Source organism: Gigantopelta aegis, chromosome 6, assembly GCF_016097555.1.
Source record: "Gigantopelta aegis isolate Gae_Host chromosome 6, Gae_host_genome, whole genome shotgun sequence".
NCBI classification, from domain to species: domain Eukaryota; kingdom Metazoa; phylum Mollusca; class Gastropoda; order Neomphalida; family Peltospiridae; genus Gigantopelta; species Gigantopelta aegis.
In genome coordinates this window covers 10,992,403-11,014,404 of record NC_054704.1, presented here as the reverse complement: position 1 = coordinate 11,014,404, position 22,002 = coordinate 10,992,403, and the positions used below count along the sequence as shown (strand labels likewise).

The 22,002-nt window shown below is 39.1% G+C and overlaps 1 protein-coding gene across 4 annotated transcripts in view; it reads right to left on the bottom strand.

Moving 5' to 3' along the window:
- Positions 1 to 376: 376 nt before the first annotated feature.
- LOC121375444 (leucine-rich repeat-containing protein 74B-like) overlaps positions 377 to 22,002 on the bottom strand; it is a 43,041-nt gene continuing 21,415 nt past the window's right edge. For all 4 annotated transcript variants that reach the window (XM_041502901.1, XM_041502900.1, XM_041502903.1 and 1 more), the window contains exons 6-13: positions 21,686 to 21,735; positions 18,644 to 18,725; positions 17,472 to 17,557; positions 16,739 to 16,933; positions 13,025 to 13,120; positions 12,303 to 12,572; positions 4,137 to 4,222; positions 377 to 876 (exon numbers count right to left, since the gene is read on the bottom strand). In XM_041502901.1, coding sequence (XP_041358835.1) covers positions 522 to 876; positions 4,137 to 4,222; positions 12,303 to 12,572; positions 13,025 to 13,120; positions 16,739 to 16,933; positions 17,472 to 17,557; positions 18,644 to 18,725; positions 21,686 to 21,735 — 1,220 coding nt within the window. In that variant the 3' untranslated portion in view covers positions 377 to 521. The remainder of the gene's footprint in view (positions 877 to 4,136; positions 4,223 to 12,302; positions 12,573 to 13,024; positions 13,121 to 16,738; positions 16,934 to 17,471; positions 17,558 to 18,643; positions 18,726 to 21,685; positions 21,736 to 22,002) is intronic.

The window sequence follows — 22,002 nt, the reverse complement described above, 5'->3', positions numbered from 1 at the left end:
ATTTACTGGTTTCATTTTTAAAATATCAAACTGAGCCAATATAAAGAACAGACTCAGAACCAAGTGTAACGTCATGTTTTACTATCGACCGAAAGTGAAATTTGATTGGTCAATATTTTGTGGACTATCCACAGAGTTTTGATCACTTGCAATTGGTTATTATATGCCGCTGGGCATTTTCAGATCTTAATACAGCGAGCATGGCATGCTTTAAGATCTGTCTTCAGTCGATTAAAATAAATAGGATACTAAAGTTAATCTATAAGCGATATCAAGCACAAAATAAATTCTGTTTAATTTAAATACGATTCGGCACCAGCAGTTGATACGAATACTTCCTCAAGCGAACAAAGCACATAAACACAATTACCAGCAATAATTTATATATTTGTTTTAATATGAACCTGTGTAGGTTTACTGAATCGTCTTCAGCATGCTGGATAACAATAAAGAAGATTTCATTAAGAGCACTTGAGGCGAGTAAAATCAAATTGCAAGTTGGAAATATTTTCCGACATCTGTCATTTGGTTTTTACTGTATCAACGAATTTAATTCCTAAAGTTTTTTGCTTCGACGTAACGTATTTCGGTTGAGCTACTTTTACAATGCTGGCTTTTTTCAAACGTGTATTTGCAGCTTGACCAGCACCAGTTGTGCGCATGCGTGACTGGCGTCTGGCGTTTGTTTGCGGATCTTGACTTTGAGTCCTGTTTTTGCCGGCGTTCATTTCTTGGTCCACCTTTCGCTTTTGAATGATTTCTTTGAGGATTCTGCGCAGTGATATCAGACCCTCGTCTTCACGCCGCTTAGCCTTGGCCTTCAGCTGTCTCTGGTTGACTTGTCTCGAGATCTCACGATGACCTTTTATCATTTCTCTAGAAAACAATAGACACGTATTTGAGATCTCACGATGACCTTTTATCATTTCTCTAGAAAACAATAGACAGGTATTTGAGATCTCACGGTGACCTTTTATCATTTCTCTAGAAAACAATAGACACGTATTTGAGATCTCACGATGACCTTTTATCATTTCTGTAGAAAACAATAGACAAGTATTTGAGATCTCACGATGACCTTTTATCATTAAAAAAGACCAGACAAGTATTAGAGTAATTGAGATCCCACGATGACATTTTATCATTTCTCTAGAAAACAACAGACATGAATTTAAGTAATTGAGATTCCAGAGTGATCTTTTATCATTTCTCTAGAAAACAATAGACAAGTATTTGAGATCTCACGATGACCTTTTATCATTTCTCTAGAAAACAATAGACAAGTATTTGAGATCTCACGATGACCTTTTATCATTTCTCTCAAAAACAATAGACATGTATTGAGATCTCACGATGACCGTTTATCAGTTCTCTAAAACAACAGGCGTGTATTTGAGTAATGGAGATCTCACAATAACTTTTATCATTGCTCTAGAAACAATAGACATGTATTTCAGATCTCACAATGACCTTTTATCATTTCTCTAAAAAACAATAGATATGTATTTGAATAATGGAGTCATCACGATGACTTTTATCATTTCTCTAGAAAACAATAGACATGTATCTGAGTAATTGAGACCCCACGATAACCTTTTATCAATTTATCAATTCTCTAGAAAACAATAGACATGTATTTGAGGAATGGAGTTTTCACGATGACTTTTATCATTTGTCTAGAAAACAATATACATGTATTATGTTACTTATAACTACCTTACGTATTGCATAAATATTACATAAATAAACATATTGCAATTTATATATTTAGTTAATAATCATTAAATCACTATATGATCCTCTATTTGTTTTGGTCATAACGTTCTACACAGTCATTATAGAATGAATGAATGTTTAACGACACCCCAGCATGAAAAATACATCGGCTATTGGGTGTCAAACTATGGTAATGCAAACAAATAAAGTGATGATCAACATCAATGTAAAAATTCAAAATTTAAATAAAAACAGTGTAAAGAACTGTGCAAAAATACAAATATCACAGATAAATACTGACTTTTACTCTAAATTTTAATTTGTGCTGTATTAGCCATTCTCAAAGAGAATGTTACACCCCTGCACCACGGTGAGGTTACAGCACGCGCCGGGGCAGTCATTATAGTGTTAATACTCTTAACTCACTGTCACCAATATTAGCCTTTTCTATAGAAACTTTAAAAAAGGAATAATTAAAGAGATTTAAATAATTAATCGTTAGTAGCGACGATCCATAATAAATTAATTTGAATTGATAACGCACGCGCAAACACACGCACACACACACACACATACATACATACATACATACATATACATACATATATGCATACATATACACATCAATACATACACACGTATACATAAATACATACATACATACACACACGTATACATACATACATACATACATACATACATACGGTGCCACAGGTTCGAGTCCCAGCCACGGCATGGGAGAATGTGTGAGGCCAGACAGAATTTAATTATCCCCTGCGCCAGTGCGTTAATATCTATGTATGTAACAGTCAACCTCGATATACATACAATATATTCATACATCAATACAAGCACAGCAATGCAAACAGGACAAAGTATTATTGTGCGATCGTCTGGTAAACATTGATTAAATAATTAACTCATCTTTCTTGTCGACAAAAACAGAATAGGCAGAAAACGGAGAGAGTAATGACTAACTCTGTGTTTAATGATTAGCAGCATCGTACACTTCCTGCACTGAGTTTAAATAAACAGTTCGTCACGGAAACACATCAGTTGAGAAACCCGCAGAGAACAGTTTTTGCATCCAATACATCACCAGCTAGTTAACTATATCATTACAATGTCCCATGGTGAAACGTAAATCCGCTATTCTTAGTTGAGATTTTTTGTGCATCAATCAAAACTGATGAAACTGACACAAAATCAAAACTGTATCGTAAAGAGATTGTATTTTAAATATCTGAGAAAGTTACTTAATTTACATCATAATCATCACCATAACAATCACCATAACAATCACTACCATAATCATAATCATCATCACCACCACCACCACCACCACCACCACCACCGCCACTACTACTCCCACTACTACTATCATCATCATCCAACTGATGTAAACACATAACTGTATCATAAACTTTAAACTAAAATATCTGAGAGTTATTTAATTTACACCATAATTAATATAATAAAAAGGGCGGGACGTAGCCCAGTGGCAAAGCGCTCGCTCGATGCGCGGTCGCTCTGGGATCGATCCCCGTCGGTGGGCCTCTTGGGGGATATTTCTCGTTCCAGCCAGTGCAGCACGACTGGTATATTAGAGGCCTTAGTATGTACTCCCCCGTCTGTGGGATGGTGCATATAAAAGATCCATTGCTGCTAATCGAAAAGAGTAGCCCATGAACAATCACTACCAACACCATCATCATCATGATCATCATCATCACCACCACCACTCCCACTACTACCATCATAATCATCGAGCTGATGTAAAGCCAACACTGTATCAATAAGATACATGTCTTTTAAATAAAACGTTCAAGAAAGTTATTTAGTTTACAGCATATTCATCATCATAACAATCACCATCATCATCGTGATCGTCTACTACTGCTACTATCATCATCATCCAACTGACGGAAACCCATAACTGTATCATAAAGAAATTTTAATTAAAATATCTGAGAAAGTTACATAACAATAACCACCATCGTTATTATCACCATCACTATCATCATCATTACAACTGACATAAAATCAAACTATATCATAAAGAGATTTTTAAATTTAGCAACCAAGAAAGATACATCATCATCACCATCGCCATCATTATCATCATCATAATCCTAATCATCATCATCATCATCATCCCCACCCCAAATAAAAGGTTAAGTTCTGAACCTGCACAGCGCATTCAGCTTACGACAAATTCTTGCATTGTAACATTATAATACGTGGACTCAAACAGCAGGTGTTGCATTGCATTAGTTTATTCGTCGCCAGGGCTTTTTGCTTTCCGGAAACACGATTTTGTTGAAAAACAAACGCGAAAATAGCGCACTAATTTGTTCATTGATTTTTGTATCTGATATGTTTTGCGCCCAGTAAACAATGATACCAAAACACATACGTACTCAAGATCTACGACGCCATCTTTGTTTAAATCCAACTTTTCCATAATGATTTCCAGCGCATGCTCAGTGATTGGGATTTTCAGCGTCTGAAATGAAAACAAATTAAAAACATGTTTACACAAACTACATCTGTTTTTTAAAGTAGTTTAGAGGGAGATACGTTACACAAATAGTGCCTTATTGAAAATCTAACTGATTTGATTTTATCCTGACGGCCTGAACTGAAACATAAACCCAGAATCTATGAGTTTAAAACTCGTACGGCTAAATGCTTATAGAGACTGGATGCGGTGCGTGCGTGCGGTCCGCTAAAATTAATCGAAATACATTAATTTCAATGAGAACATCTAGACTGGATGCATGCGATGCGCGAGTCTGCCGAAATGAAATAATCGTATATGGTGTATATGCCCAAAACGCACGACGCAGACACACCAGACTCAACAGGCAGACTGTCTATATGAGCATTAAGCTTATACCGCCAAGGCGAGTGTAGTCCCTAGACAGCGCTACATCTTCAATTTTACATATTTAGTTCATTGAAGTTCACTTTCGTACTTAAATTCAATTAAGGTTCAAGCACGCTGTCCTTGGCCCACACATCAGCTATATGTATGTTTGTCCAGGACAGGAGTTAGTGACGGAGAAGTCAGTGTAGTAACGTAACACCTTCTCAGGGTGTAGTTAAAACGTACTTTGAGTGGGTACCGGTACCAGGATGTGAACCCACCACCTGGCCCAATTTGCAAAACTCTCTTTTAAAGCTATCTTAAGCAACAACACATTATCCTTGCACGTATTTTTAAACTGCACTGCGAGAACGCAAAGTTGAGAGGGCTTAGTGAATTGAATCGCTGCCCATTGAGGTTGGTTTATATTTGTCAGTGCTTATATCCAGTTAAGGTTCAAACACGCTGCCCCGGACACAACCCTCAGCTATCTGAACTGTCTGTCCAGGACAGTGGGTTAGTTGTAATGCTTGGTGAGAGAGAAGACGATATAGTGGCTTTACACCTACCCGGTGAGTTGTCAAATTAGCTCTGTGCAGGATGGCTTAACGATGGCTTAACGATGGCTTAACCACTACACCCGCGAAGCCAATACACCACTGAGGAAGGTCAAGCCAGTAGCACTAGGCAGGTCAAGCCAACAGGACTAGGCACGTCAAACCAGTAGGGCTAGCCAGGTCAACCCAGTAGGACTAGGTAGGTCATGCCAGTAGGATTAGGCAGGTCAAGCCAATATGACTAGGCATGTCATGTCAGTAGAACTAGGCAGGTCATGTTAGTAAGACTTGGCAGGTCATGCTAGTAGGAGTAGGTAGATCATGGCAGTAGGAATAGACAGGTCATGGCAGTAATAGGCAGATCATCGCTTATACTATAGTAGGAATAGGCAGGCCATGTCAGTAGAATTAGGCAATTCAAGCCAGTAGGACTAGTCAGGTCAGATCAGTAGGACTAGGCAGGCCAGGCCAGGCCAGTAGGACAAGGCAGGTTAAGCCAGTAGGACTGAGTAGGCCAAGCCAGTAGGACTGAGCAGGTGAGGCCAGTAGGACAGGCTTTCTACGTAAGACGGACATTCCCAGACATGCAGCGCCTGTAAATCAGTGTTATACCAGCCCCGCGTAACGGGTTCGTCTTGTGACAAGCTCAGCAATCATCATTACGAGATAATTCTATTTCCGCAAAAGATCGCTAATACAAATTGAATGAGAGATTTGATTGTCTGGCAATCGGACAGAATTGCCGCGTTCATTTGATCAAAGACGCAACAGTCTGTCCTGTCTGTACTAAGGCCTTCACACATCTGATACACAGATTTAAAACCCATTTTCAGCTTAAGCCCTTCAAGCCTCTTCCGAGACTAATTACTTTCCACAGAACACGCGTGATCTTTTCTTTGAGCACAAAGCGCTGACGATTTCACTAATTAATCTGTAACCTAACCTGTGCTTAAAGAGAATCCCGAACTTACAGTGCTATCAATAAACTTCATTTGAATACTGAACCCGATTGAGGAAATTTGAAATGGCGTGGAAACAAATATCAGTGATTAGAATGATACAGACTGTCAGCTGGTGTCTTAGGGAGAGCACATATATGGATAGTCTGAATAAGTATGGGAATCAAAATCGTATATCAGCATAAGACGGAGTCCAAGGGATGTTTACCAAGGTCGTGACAGTTCCCATGAAATATTTCTTGCTGCTATTTTGGAAGGTGTAGCATATATAGCGGAAGTGTCTTTTCTCTCTTATACTACAGACAAAGTATCGTATGCTACAGGCAAAGTAGCTTATACTATAAACAAAGTGTCTTATGCTACAGACAAAGTAGCTTATACTACACAGTGCCTTATGCTACAAAGTCTCTTATGCTACAGGCAAAGTAGCTTATACTATAGACAAAGTGTCTTATGCTACAGGAAGGAAATGTTTTATTTAACGACGCACTCAACACATTTTATTTACGGTTATATGGCATCAGCTTATGCTACAAACAAAGTAGCTTATACTACAAACAAAGTAGCTTATACTACAAAGTGTCTTATGCTACAAAAGTCTATTACGCTACAGACAAAGTAGCTTATACTACAATGTTTCTTATACTACAGACTCTTAGGCTACATACAAAGACTTATGTTAAAAGTGTCACAGTGATCCTATGTTAGAGATCCAACAGACATCATTTAAAACAAACATTCCATTTTTCTCCTTTAAGGTGATTTACCAAATACATGTATGCACACGACTGTATATCTACAATATGTAGCCTTGTGAATGTCTTCATGGGTGTGGTAGACGCGATACAACACTTATGGATGATGAGGTGTGCGTCTATGTAAATGTGTGTCGATTGGAATGGGTTTCGGTTCATCACAATCACCATTATTTCTAGACAAAAAAAAGCTGGCTTATGCTTCACCAAAACTGTTGAGAAGCGTTCAGAAAATATATCGATAAATAAACAAGGAGAAAAATCAAACTTGGATTCTGTCACTAACGTCTTCTGGCTCCAGAGGCTGATCTAGCCAGTTGGAGTAAGTTCAGATAATAGTGGAAAACTGGACGAATAACTGAAAACACTTTGACAACTCTATTCATGATCAATGCATACATGGTATGGAGATCTTTAAGGTTTTTCCACAGAGGCCCGTCTCGACTCGAGTGCCTGCTAGGGAATACATGGCAGCAGTTGTTCAATACACACTTAACTCGCTTCTTCGACTGACAGCCTTGTTGGTCAGCTGAGGCGTAATTTTGATGCGAGGTCGGTTTTATGTTTTCATACTTCTGGGACTGTTTTTTTCTAAAAGATGTCTGGAAGAATCGCATTTCGCTTGATTTTGCACGTCTTTCATTAGACGAACATTTTCAGCCAGAGAAAGCAACATAAAGATTTTTAAAAGCTTGAATAGTAAAATCGAAATCATGGCTCCTTCTGGCGACAGTAGATAAGACAGATTACCGATAGTAGACTCAAATATAACAAACCAGGACCGGATCCGGAAGGAAGGGGAGAATACATGTATCGGGTGTGAAAAAAACATACTTTATTCCTTCTATTCCAACATATGACATTTTAAGTACTATTTACCCATTAGTTTTGTTGAGTTTAATGCATTTAGACGATGGTTTGAGACGAAGTCGAGTACTACGATTAACCTGCTCAGTTTTTAGCCCACTCCCCCACTATAGTGATTTTCCAAAATAGTATGACAATTATAACATCATATACAACATGAAAGAGAAAACATCCTAGTCAAGTAGATCATATAACGTCTATGAAGACATCAGAGTTTATTGATGGTTGTAATATTTCAACAAACAACAACAACAAAAAATACCCCTCAGCGGCAAATAGGACGTTTAAAATGTCATAGGTAATAATTCGCGCAGTTCCTAAGTGTGAAGTGTTCTGAAAAAGTATGTGTTTAGCTGATGGAAGGAAGGAAGGAAATGTTTTATTTAACGACGCACTCGACACATTTTATTTACGGTTATATGGCGTCAGACATATGGTTAAGGGTCACACAGATATTGAGGGAGGAAACCCGCTGTCGCCACTTCATGGGCTACTCTTTTCAGTTAGCAGCAAGGGATCTTTTATATGCACCATCCCAAAGACAGAAATGCACATACCACGGCCTTTGATATACCAGTCGTGGTGCACTGGTTGGAGCTTAGCTGATGAACACAATGCACAGGGATTTGTCAAGGATTTTTTGACAGAGTCCCATATCTGATTGGATTGGGAAAATCATCGCGAGTACATCAAACCTGGGATAATGCAGTACACCACCGTTAAATTAATGGATTACAACAGACATAATTATATATATATATATATATATATATATATATATATACCGGTACTGGTAATTTTTAGCAATAGAAATTGGGAATTTTCAGTGCCAGTTTCTTTTGGGAAGGGGCCTATGATCGGACCCACAGAACGCCTCGATAAATTACTGGTGCATTTATTGTTTTTAGTGGGAAACATATATTTTGGTTAGCTTGATATTTTTGTGGAAAATTACCATGTACATAATCCATAATAGCGTAATTTTGAATGGTGTAGATGCACTTTTTAAACGTTGTACACCCTCCCTAAAAAAAACTTCATCCGCCGCTGGTAATTAACTCCAGAAGTGTATTTGATAACGTTTGGTCCATCAGTTCGATCTGTACTGTTTGGTAAGTGATCAAAGACATCGTTATCTAGCGGGGAATCGGGAAATGAATTAACGAAGTCGTATCGATGTGTTCGAGTACAGCTCCTCGCATCTTTTTATCTCTTCAAACAAGGGAGATAATTACCCGTCTCCAGTCTTCTCGCGATGCTAATCACAGAAAACCAAATACCCGCTCTGTGTGCCCGCCACCGTCCGTATTTACAAGCAGGCCGCACTGGGACAGACTTAATCTAAGATCAACACCTTTCTGTGTAAGTTACAAGTGGACTTCTTTGAGGTCGTGTCAATAATTAACCTATTTGAAAGTCTGTTTTGTCATAGCACACAAAGACGTCTTTGACTATTACCGCAGCACTTTTGAAGCCACGCACGGATCAATGGCGAATCCGACACGATAGTCAACACTGCATAGATGGACCTTTTCGTTTATCGAGACTAAATATTTAGAAATCTACTTACCAGCATTAATCAGTTTGTTAAAAGAGAGTAATAGAAAAATACTTCAAAGGAGTTGAGCGATTTCTAGTATTGAATCTATTACTTAATTTTGTGGAACCCGGAACAAGATTTGGGTCAGTTGTTTTTCCGCCGGAAGTACACACTGTCACATTATCGACGTACATTGACCAAGCTCTATAAAGGTTATCAACCCATTTGAAACCTTCCTGTTTATAATTAGATACATGCTCATTTAAAATGTCTTATTATGCAACTATGAGTATGTATAAAGAGAAAACAGTTCAGTCGCGCATGCCTCCAGACCTTCCGATGTTAATACCAATCATTAGTTATGTTTTGCCAGTCTCTTTAAAAAAAGACTGTTGTGGTATACGCTGTTGTGCCTGGCAAAATGTATATAAACTATTCCCTCTAGCTAACAGGTAGAAATAGCCAGGCACTATCAGGTTTCTTCTCTAAAATTAATAAGTGTTATGCAGTGTGAGTAGACATAAGCATGAAAATATATCCCAACTACCACTACCATCAACACCACCACCACCACCATCATCATCATCATCATGATAACCATCATTATAAATTCCACGATTATCATCATCATCGTCATCACCATCATCATCGCCATCATCATCGTCATCATGATATATCATTGTTATTATTGCGATTTTATTAGAGGTGTGTACATAGGCATGTGAGACGGTATTTTACCAGGATATGCGGGGTCTGTAGCACAAATAACAGCAGGCCCCCTCTCAGGACATATATTTTGCAACCCCCTCGGGGAGAGTGGAAAAATGACCTGGGGAAAATGAATGTGCACTTCACCGCGGGCCCGTAGCACGTGCTACATGTGCTACTAGGATAAACCTGCTCTGCATTTTACTGGAGAAACCAAAATAATTTGCCTTGAAACATTTGAAGGTGCCATAATTTTGACATGCACTGTAATATGTAACATTACATATCACGACAATTACGTAACCTCCTACCCTCGCTCACTCACACAGGTGTCGGGATGAGGGTGGGGAAGGGCATTGCACCCAGTTCTGGAAATAATGCATTGCCTCATCCCCCATTGAGAATGAAATTAACATATATCCCACCCGCGTGACCATCATCTTTAGACGCCAATGAACGAAATTGTCAGCTACACATGTAGACGCTGACCATAAAACGCACATAAACAATACAACATATGAGAATCATCTGTCCAAGAAACTCAGTATCCTGCTGCAATAAATGGCCCATTTTATACACCTTGGCCCAAGTTGAATTGTGTATCAGTTCACTTGAACTGGGTAAGAGACGTTATTTCAATTGCCAGCTTAAGTGTCTTAATTGCAAAAATAATAACTGTGAACCAATTTAAAAAAGAAATCCATGCCATGACAATATATATAATTCTTCATCGACACTGTCCATCTGTTACAGATAATAGATGTTATGTATTCATAAACGATCGGTGTTACCTTACATCAACATCCACTGGGTAACAATCGATTATTGACCAAATTACAGACATCATTACACCAAATACTGTAGCTATTCATCTAATCAATACAATACACCAAAGACTAAATACAGCTCAATCAAAATGTAGCCGAAAATATATACATGTATAACTACAGAGACAGCACGCGGTAGAACGAGGGATTGTCTGCGGTAAATGGTATTTCGGGAACCCATACCTTCTTAAAACTACGTATTCTCTATGTTATATGAAATATTAAGGCCGCTGACAATAGTTAAAGTTTGTTCCGTTTAACGACATCACTAGATCACACTATTGGATGTCAAACATTTAGTAATTTTGACATATAGTCTTAGAGAGGAAACCCGCAATATGTTTCTATTAGTAGCAAGGGATGTCTTATATGCACAATCCCCCAAACAGGATAGCACGAATCACGGCCTTTGGTATACCAGTCGTGGTGCACTGGCGTGAGCGAGAAATAGCCTTCATTACAAACACAGCACGCGGTAGAACGAGGACTTGGCTGTGGGAAATAATATTTCGGGAACCCACACCTTCTTAAAACTACGTATTCTCTGTGTTATATGAAATATTAAAGCCGCTGACAGTAGTTTCAGAGGTACATAGCTTTTTAATTAGCATAAAATGTGTTTTGAGTTACTACAAATATCAGTACGACCAGAAACACTTTGGACGTATTTAAATTAACAAGCATTTTGAGAGTACTACAATATGTCTCCTACCGATTCCAACAACTGTTCATCTCTCTTAAGTTCAAGGGCCATAACGCTGTTAAAAATGGAAAACTCCCAAAGTTAAACTTAATCTGTAACTCTACCAAATGTCAGCTCAGCAAAACATTGTAAATAATGTGTAACTTCCGAAAATATTATACATTGCCTAAAACAGGGATCAGCGGCGTTAAATTGCAATTATGAGTATATTTTACACATATAAGCATTTAGAATAGATCTGTCCGCTTAATTGTCCCCTGTGAGGGACATTCTTCGTTTTACGTTGACTGCTACTGGTATCTCAAATCTAGGTCACGTATGAAACAAACGTTTTACATAAGCGCGTTGTTTTGGCGCGGCGCGGCGCGGGTGCGGTATGCGTAGAACGAATCCAAACCGCGCAACGTTTACGGAAACACTGCTACTAATAACCACAGACTAGATATTTTTATGATTACGTTTTCCGCGTTCAATCAAAAAGCGCGAAGCATGGAAAAGAGCCATTTGCTATGGTCCATCAGGCCCGAAGGGACAATATCTGGAGTTTGGGGGCACAGTCTGTAATGAGGAGGCACAGTCTCTTGGACACAAGACATATTTTTATTTTTATTTATATCAAGTAGGACAAAAACATTACATTTTCCTCCCCAAGTATAAAGGGCATAGCCCCTACCCACACCAGGTTCCTACGGGTCTGTATATGACCACATGACTTTCATATAGTAGCCACCCAGCTAGAACTAACACAATATTTTAAAAGTGCTCTAAACAAAAATCCAGTAATTGTTTGCATGTACTTACACTTAAACCCTCTCTAAAATCGTTTTTTCTAAGTTTGTCGGTGTGCGTGACGTCAAAACTCTTGAACATGTCAATCAGACGGAGATTGTCCAATCGCATATACTCGAACAGCACCAGAACCGGATCGTACCGGCTCAGATTGGTCGCGTCGTGTTCGTTGGACTCCACGGTGGTTCCCAGTTTCATCTCGTGACCGTGTTTCACTGTCAAGGTCCGCCCATTCTGGAACGACTTCACCAATTGCACGAAAGCGCCGTCTATTGGAACGTCCTGTGTATGACGAAACAACAAATGATAAATGACGTTGTCGAAGCAACAGCTAATATTATATAATATAATGGGAAAATAATATTTGTTGAAACGACAACTTGTAACGAGTTGTCCTAAAACGAAATCCCTTTTAAAACAGAAAAAAAACCCATGTATGTTGGAATTAAAAGTCTTGATTCTATGCTTGAGAGTAACAACAGATTATGCTAATGCCATACTATCAACTGTCACGGCGGAGTTGTCCAGGTCGACAGTTGCGTTGTAACCGCCCCACACTCCCGAAATACGACGGGTGCGCTCAGATTAACAGCTAACCAGTTGTAGGAGTATATGACGAGAATTGAGTTTTAAGAGTGTTTAGACTAGATCGGTGAGTTGGCCTACTCCGTCGTGCCATTTGGTAGTCTTGTCCTAGCATTAACGCTACCAATACTGAATGATTCTATAATTACCTGTAAGTCAATGTTTACGATCTGACTGACTTTAGATGACCCCAGCGCCTGCACCAGGGCCTTAGCACCTTCCGTCGTCATAGGGTTACACCCCAACTAAAACAAAGATATACATTTTTACTAACAGCTTCATTAAAACGTTTACAACCACAATATTGTTATGTCATACAACATGCTTCCTTTTTACCATTTTTACTAACAGCTTCATTAAAACGTTTACAACCACAATATTGTTATGTCATACAACATGCTTCCTTTTTACCATTTTTACTAACAGCTTTATTAAAACGTTTACAACCACAATATTGTTATGTCATACAACATGCTTCCTTTTTACCATTTTTACTAACAGCTTCATTAAAACGTTTACAACCACAATATTGTTATGTCATACAACATGCTTCCTTTTTACCATTTTTACTAACAGCTTTATTAAAACGTTTACAACCACAATATTGTTATGTCATACAACATGCTTCCTTTTTACCATTTTTACTAACAGCTTCATTAAAACGTTTACAACCACAATATTGTTATGTCATACAACATGCTTCCTTTTTACCATTTTTACTAACAGCTTCATTAAAACGTTTACAACCACAATATTGTTATGTCATACAACATGCTTCCTTTTTACCATTTTTACTAACAGCTTTATTAAAACGTTTACAACCACAATATTGTTATGTCATACAACATGCTTCCTTTTACCATTTTTACTAACAGCTTCATTAAAACGTTTACAACCACAATATTGTTATGTCATACAACATGCTTCTTTTTACCATTTTACTAACAGCTTCATTAAAACGTTTACAACCACAATATTGTTATGTCATACAACATGCTTCCTTTTTACCATTTTTACTAACAGCTTCATTAAAACGTTTACAACCACAATATTGTTATGTCATACAACATGCTTCCTTTTTACCATTTTTACTAACAGCTTCATTAAAACGTTTACAACCACAATATTGTTATGTCATACAACATGCTTCCTTTTTACCATTTTTTTTTGTTTGGTTCTTTTTATGTATATTGTATCGATCCATAAAGAATAACTCTTAAATAGCTTCTTTTCTTTTTTTTTTTTTTAAAGTGTTATGAAATGTTGCTAATTTTCCAGTTATAATGCGAAAGGTGTAGCATTATATCATCATAACATACTTGGCACATGTCTTAATCCGACCCTAGCACATTTAAGTGACGTTGTAATACTATATCAAATAGTTCAAACACTGTATATTGAAAATGTATCTTTGTTTGAGGTAATACCAGGGATCAGGTTTACGAAAATATTTAGAATCTGAGAATGTGGCGTCCAAAAAGTAACGTCATTGTAGCGACATTCAGGTCCGATTTCTCGTCGCCGGTTTAAACCTCATTTGCGGTTTAAACTCAGTTCAAACTCGGCTCATCTAAATTCTCATTTCTCGTTGCAAATCAAATTTGAATTTTGGATCAAAATCTTCTTAAACCATGTTCAAAGTAAACCTCCGAATCGGGCGTTTAAGGTCTTGATCCATGGAAATATGGCCGACTTAGATATCGACGATCATGAAATATTGCAATAAAATCGCCATATCGTGAAACGTACCACGTGTTGTTAATGTACATTTTACGCATACAGTGAATATGAATTCCTGCAACGATTCCATTTATCAAATTATGTTCCGCAATAAATTATAACTTATAAACAGCGGCCATAACATTACAGTCATGCAGCAAATACTATTGATATTGAGGTTTCTTGCAACAGGTTCATTTCAAATAGTCCGTACAGTTTGACTATTGCAGCATCACATACATGTAGATAATACGTATAATTTCCATCTGGTGATGAGGTAGATCGTACCAAATAAGATATTTTCACATATAGTGAATTCACAGGGGTTGTAGCTGCAATACAATACACACGTACCATTTTCATTCGGTGTGACATCATCATCAAAGTTATTGGGTAGAGGATATATACATTTTTCCAGCAGGCCTTTAATTGTTTGGGATGGCGGGACGCAGCCCTTTGGAAAAACGTCCTCGTGGTGTTCGGTCGTTCTAGGATAGATCCCCATCGGTGGGCCATTTGAGCTATTTATTGTTCTAGCCAGTGCACCACAACTGGTATATCAAAGGCCGTTGTACGGGCTATCGTGTCTGTGGGGTGGTGCATATAAAATATAACTACATGTTAAAATTACCAAATATTTGACTTCCAATATATTACCAGTATTTTTACAGACTGACTTTCATGTCTCTAAGCTATACAAAATATGAAGCTGGAACATTCCTTAATTGAGATGTTGATACGAAGGTGCGGGGTTCTTTTATTTATTACACTGATCTTAAACATGATATTAACCAACATATTATTTTCAACTTGGCAAGATGATTAAAACGTTGCGGTTGTAAACAAGCTTAATTCTGTCAACCCAGTCCTGAGAGAGTGGCTGTCCTCCTGTGGACGGTGGAGAAAGAATAAAATAATCTTGTGACACATTCACTGACAATTTTTTGGTGGAGTATAATCATGTTTAACAGATGCGAAAAGATGTATTTGGGAGACACAGTGTGATGGAATCATTTCGATTTCACCCACAACTTATTTTGAATTTTTTACATATTGACTTTTATTTAAAATTTCATATATTTATCTGTCATATTCATATACACCACATTTTAACATACTTGTGATATTTATACTTTGCACAGCTCTTTACACTGTTTTAAATTTTATATCGTTGTTGATCAGCAATTCATTTTTTTTTTTACAATTGTTTGACACCCAATAGCCGATGTTTTTTTGTGCCGTATCATTCATCCATTCCAAAAGCTCTAGTGATCTAGTGATGTCGTTAAACAAAACACACTTTAACTTTCATTGTTTGGTTGTTCGGTTGTGGATGTTTTTTGTCAGCGTTATATTTATTGATTATTGACGACCAGACATTTTCTTAATCCCTTTTGCTTCTGCCATCTGTTTTCTGTTTATCCTCGACTATATCCCGATGTTCATTAATTAAAGCAATCAGTATTTCCCGTTCATAAGAACTGTAATTGTTACAATGTTTTGCCGTAACCCGATAGAAAGAAGAAACAATAAAGTGGTACATGAAATGTACGCAGCATGGAACAGCCAGGTTTTGCTGAGCGAGATAATGAATTCGCACGTGAAATGGGATCTTTAATGATCGGTGGTTTATATTGAACTAGGTTTGAGTGATCGTGAGCGTGGGTTTAAACCTTGCATATTTGAATGGTCGACGAGAAATCGGCCCTCAGTCTGTCATCCCGATTCACGCAGTAACGACTCTAAGAATCCGGCCGCAGAGTCAAATTAGAAGTCAAACTCTATGCCCTTTGTGTAGAATTAGAGACCAGAAGCCAGACTAGCAACCTGCAATGCACATGTCCAGGGCAGTACATAATTGTACGATCGCTACATCCGTGTACTAACAGTTGTTTTCCGTAAAGACTAACATATCTGCTGGTCTGTAGTCTACACCAGTGTACGAACATGTTTTCTATAATTATTGATAGATGATTATCCACGGACTCGCGTTTATGGCCTGTAGTCTACACCAGTGTACGAACATGCTTTCTATAACTACTGATAGATGATTATCCACGGACTCACTTTTATGACCTGCAGTCTACACCAGTGTACGAACATGGTTTCTATAACTACTGATAGATGATTATCAACTGACTCACGTTTATGGCCTGCAGTCCCCGGTTCTTGGCCAGCCCTTTTAGCAGAAAGCCGAGAGACAGGAAGTCGACTCTATTGCACGTCAAGTCCAACTCGAGCAAGGTGAGATTCTTGGGGAGGGCCTGCGCCATGGCGATACACCCCTCCTTGCCAAACCCATTCCAAGCCACGTTTAGTAACTTCAGACCCTTGTTTGACTAGAAGAATAATCGAATCTATAACATATCAGAAATTAATACGTGGAACATATTTGTTTAACGTTCAACAGTGTAATGTACAGGTATAGCATGTATCGTATACAAAATATATAGACGCTTAACAGCAAATAACCCATAGCTTTGTTATTGCTGGGGGTGGGTGGGTGTGTGTGTGTGGGGTGTGGGGGTGGCGGGGGGGGGGGTGCATTCATTCATTCATTCATTCATGCAATCCATCCATTCATCTGATCCATTAATTCAGTAATCCATCCACCATATATCCATCATCCATCGATCCATCTATCCATCCATTCATTTACTTACTAAACGATTCATTCATTTATTCATTTCTCACATCCACAATTATATTTGCCAAAGCTTTAAGGTAAACTTAGCATTGTTCCGTGACTATTCCGCCAAAGCTGAAGTTGTAGGAGTTTCCAATATCAACACACGATTTGAAGATATTATTTCCAGTATTACCTTTGCAGTAAGTTTATTATTTTGATACGACGAACAACAAACCACCAGTACTAACCGCTAGAGCTCTGCCGATCTCGACAGCGCTGTCACGTCTCAGGTGGTTCCACTGGAGGTCCAAGGTCCGCAGAGACGTGTTGGTTGCTGCAAGGAAAACACAAAGATGTGACAAGCAAAACAGAATTTTCATGACAAATGAGCTTCTAGTGGAGCGCTAGATGGACAGGGAAATAACCCAGTGTGTGAGGGTAATAACAGTAAACACTATACACGAATGCAAAATATAATTCAAGAGAGAGAGAGAGAGAGAGAGAGAGAGAGAGAGAGAGAGAGAGAGAGAGAGAGAGAGAGAGAGAGAGATAGCGAGCGAGAGAGGGAGAGAGGGAGATGATGATGATGGGAATGAGATTATGAGAGACAAAAGAAAGTAAAATATACAAGTATCTAAATTAGGCCTACATAACAGTAAAAGATAGGAGAAATATCGAGGAGGGGGGGGGGGGGGGGCTGTGCCACCTCACCCCTCGTTCCTACGGGTATGCATAATACAGTTGAAAAAATCCTTCTGAATCTGACATATCTTGTGGAAATGCTCCAAGCTTTGTGTTAGGAATGAAACCCCCCACATACACTGTGTGTGTTAGCTCAGCTAGTAAAATAATACGACTGCTGGTGATTCTGACTATACCTCATCTAAGCGCAAACCATCATTTTGCATTCTGTTAAGAAACAAAGCCAGCTGTGAGGAGTTATCACAATTTAGATACCTTAAGCTTTCATTCGTTTTTATTCAAGGGAGAACACTCCAACTATCATTATGAACGAAAACATTATTCCAGTTACGTCTCTTGGACAAAATCCATAAAAAAGTGACAGTTTCTCCTGCCTATAAATATCACCACACATGCAATAATTAAACTTACGGAGAGTCGCCGGTAGTAGGGGAGTATAGTATTGTAGTTACAAGTGTCTCTTAACAATAACAGAAGTAACCACTGTACGAAGTGGTCAGACTACACAACTAAAGTCAATGCCAAATGACAGGTGTGTGACACGGATTGTCAGAAGAGACAAACGCCTGTCGCGATTGGAGAGACAAGGACTCGGATGTGGAGGTGGACAGCGAATGAAGTTTAAAAAATAGGAGGAGCTGCCATACTGGGAAGAAATGAGATGGAAATCAAAGGAGAGAAAATAAAATGGGGCACTGGGGTGAAAATAAAGACTTACAGAGAGCATGGGCTATTGCACGACCGCCGTGGAAACCCAGTCTGTTGTGAGCTACATACAGCTCGCGAAGACTCGCAGACGTCTGGTAAAATATAACAGAAATACTGATACATGTCAATATAGGTTGCACAAAAAAATCATTCCAAAGTTGATATAAGCTGTGTATAATATTAATTCACCGAGACAGTACACGTGTAAAAGATTAGAACCTTACATTTAATCGATCTGTAAGGATATGATGTGCCACATGGCATTTATTACGAGATTTAAAGATTTATAATTATAATAATTTAAAACATACATTGTATGCAGTATTTAAAATGAAATATTCGTACCTGCATTTTGTAATATTAATCTTGGATATCTAATTTAAGCGACAGCAAAATAAACTAATATTGGAACATAATCTGTCACGGGTTACGTTAAAGTTTGTTTTGTTTAGCGACACCATTAGAGTACATTTATTTATTAATCATCTGTAACATTTGTTTTAGAGACGAAACCCCCATATACCAGTCATGGCCACAGCCCTCTACGTTCACATTTTTATCCAGGAGCCAGGAGTGTGTGCGAGTGTGTGTGTGTGTGTGTGTGTGTGTGTGTGTGTGTGTGTGTGTGTGTGCGCGCGCAAGTATATGTGTGTGTGTGTGTGTATTGTGAGTGTGTGTGTGTATGTGTTGTGTGTGTGTTGTGAGTGTGTGTGTTGTGAGTGTGAGTGTGTGTATGTATGTCTATGTGAGTGTATATAAACCAGTGGTGCAAATATTAATACGTGTACTTTGAAAAGCATGAAACATATCATAGAAACAATTGTGCAATGTAAATATGTACTGGGTGACTTTAGTATCTGTAAATTTTTTGAGTATCACATCAGAAAGTAAATTCTAAGTCTCTACCATAACAGATTGTGGTACTTTGGCTGGAACGAAAAATAGCCCGCGCAACAGGTGAACGCTTTACCACTGGGCTACGTCCCACCCACACTTTGCCACTGGGCTACGTCCCACCCACACTTTGCCACTGGGCTACGTCCCGCCCACACTTCGCCACTTTGCCACTGGGCTACGTCCCGCCCACACTTTACCACTGGGCTACGTCCCACCCACACTTTGCCACTGGGCTACGTCACGCCCACACTTCGCCACTGGGCTACGTCCCGCCCACACTTCGCCACTGGGCTACGTCCCGCCCACACTTCGCCACTTCGCCACTGGGCTACGTCCCGCCCACACTTTGCCACTGGGCTACGTCCCGCCCACACTTTGCCACTGGGTTACGTCCCGCCCACACTTTGCCACTGGGCTACGTTCCCGCCCACACTTCACCACTTCGCCACTGGGCTACGTCCCGCCCACACTTCGCCACTTTGCCACTGGGCTACGTCCCGCCCACACTTTACCACTGGGCTACGTCCCACCCACACTTTGCCACTGGGCTACGTCACGCCCACACTTCGCCACTGGGCTACGTCCCGCCCACACTTCGCCACTGAGCCACTGGGCTACGTCCCGCCCACACTTTGCCACTGGGCTACGTCCCGCCCACACTTTGCCACTGGGCTACGTCCCGCCCACACTTTGCCACTGGGCTACGTCCCGCCCACACTTCGCCACTGAGCTACGTCCCGCCCACACTTCGCCACTGGGCTACGTCCCGCCCACACTTCGCCACTGGGCTACGTGCCGCCCACACTTCGCCACTTCGCCACTGGGCTACGTGCCGCCCACACTTCGCCACTTCGCCACTGGGCTACGTCCCGCCCACACTTTGCCACTGGGCTACGTCCCGCCCACACTTCGCCACTGGGCTACGTCCCGCCCACACTTCGCCACTTTGCCACTGGGCTACGTCCCGCCCACACTTTGCCACTGGGCTACGTCCCGCCCACACTTCGCCACTGGGTTACGTCCCGCCCACACTTCGCCACTGGGCTACGTCCCGCCCACACTTTGCCACTGGGCTACGTCCCGCCCACACTTTGCCATTGGGCTACGTCCCGCCTCTCACGCTTTACGTAGCCACTGGTACATATACCTAGACTATGTAATAATCTACCACTTAATAAAGAAACACAGTTATATGTGTTTCATACTTATAAATCCTATGTGTTAAATTATGGTTGTGAAGTATGGGGTTTTGACCCAGCTCGTGATATAGGAAAAGTGAATATGGATTTGTGTATAACAATATTCAATGTGAAAAAGTACAATGAATGCAGCCGTGTTAACAATTAGGAAGACTGCCTCTACATGTAGTATGTAAAGTAAGAATTGATAAATATTGGTTGAAGCTTTTAGAAACGAATAATTGTATCTTGAAATCAGTATATGATGATATGTTAGAAAATCAGGAATGTTTTAACTGGCTACACCATGTGAAACATTTATTATTTTCTTTAGGATTTGGAGATGTATGGTTTGATCAGCAAGTTGATAATCATTGAAAATGCTCCTGTCAGATCACTGTATTCAAGAAATAGACACATTGTTGAACAATTCACCAAAATATAATATTTTAAGGCATTTAACAGATACTTTTGTTTACAATATTATCTGAGGGATATCATTACCTATTTGTTTTATTCATCTCTTATCACGCAATTTCGTGTTTCATCGCACCAATTACTCACTGAACAAGGAAGGTATTATGCAACTGAACGGTCACAGAGAAAATGTTGTATGTGTTATCGGGATAACATTGAAGATGAATTTAATTTTATTTTAATATGTCCATTGCATTTTCATATTCGCATATTGTATGTAAAGAAATACTACTGGTTTAGACAATCTGTTTTTAAATTAATACAATTGCTGTTTGTTCAGAATAGAAAACAACATTGTAACCTTGGAAAATATTTTAAATGTGCATTACATTTAAGATCGCAACATATATAACTATCCATCCTCCAAATACACATCCACTTGTTTATGTTTATGCTGATGATTGTTTATATACGTTTTATAATATTGTATATAATTGTATGGTTAGGAGCCACACGGTAAAGTAAATAAACTACTACTAGTCTAGTACATATTAACTCACCTTTATGATGGTGGCTATTATGTGGGCTTCTGTGTGCTCTATACGGTTATCTGCGAAACAACACAAACATTAGTCAAACATTTACTAAATACTTTACTGTCAATAAACTATTTATTTGTAGTCAAATCACGTATCAATCACATAATATACTCATTATTTGGAAATTAAATATTAGTTTTATACTGGTCAACAAAATAACCTTTTAGCCAAAATTTTAAAATTGTACAAGACAGAGTCGAAAGGGCGTTAGACAAAGTCGAAAGGGCGCTAGGCAAAGTCGTGATTGCTTCTATGATCAACTATGTACTCGTCTTTAG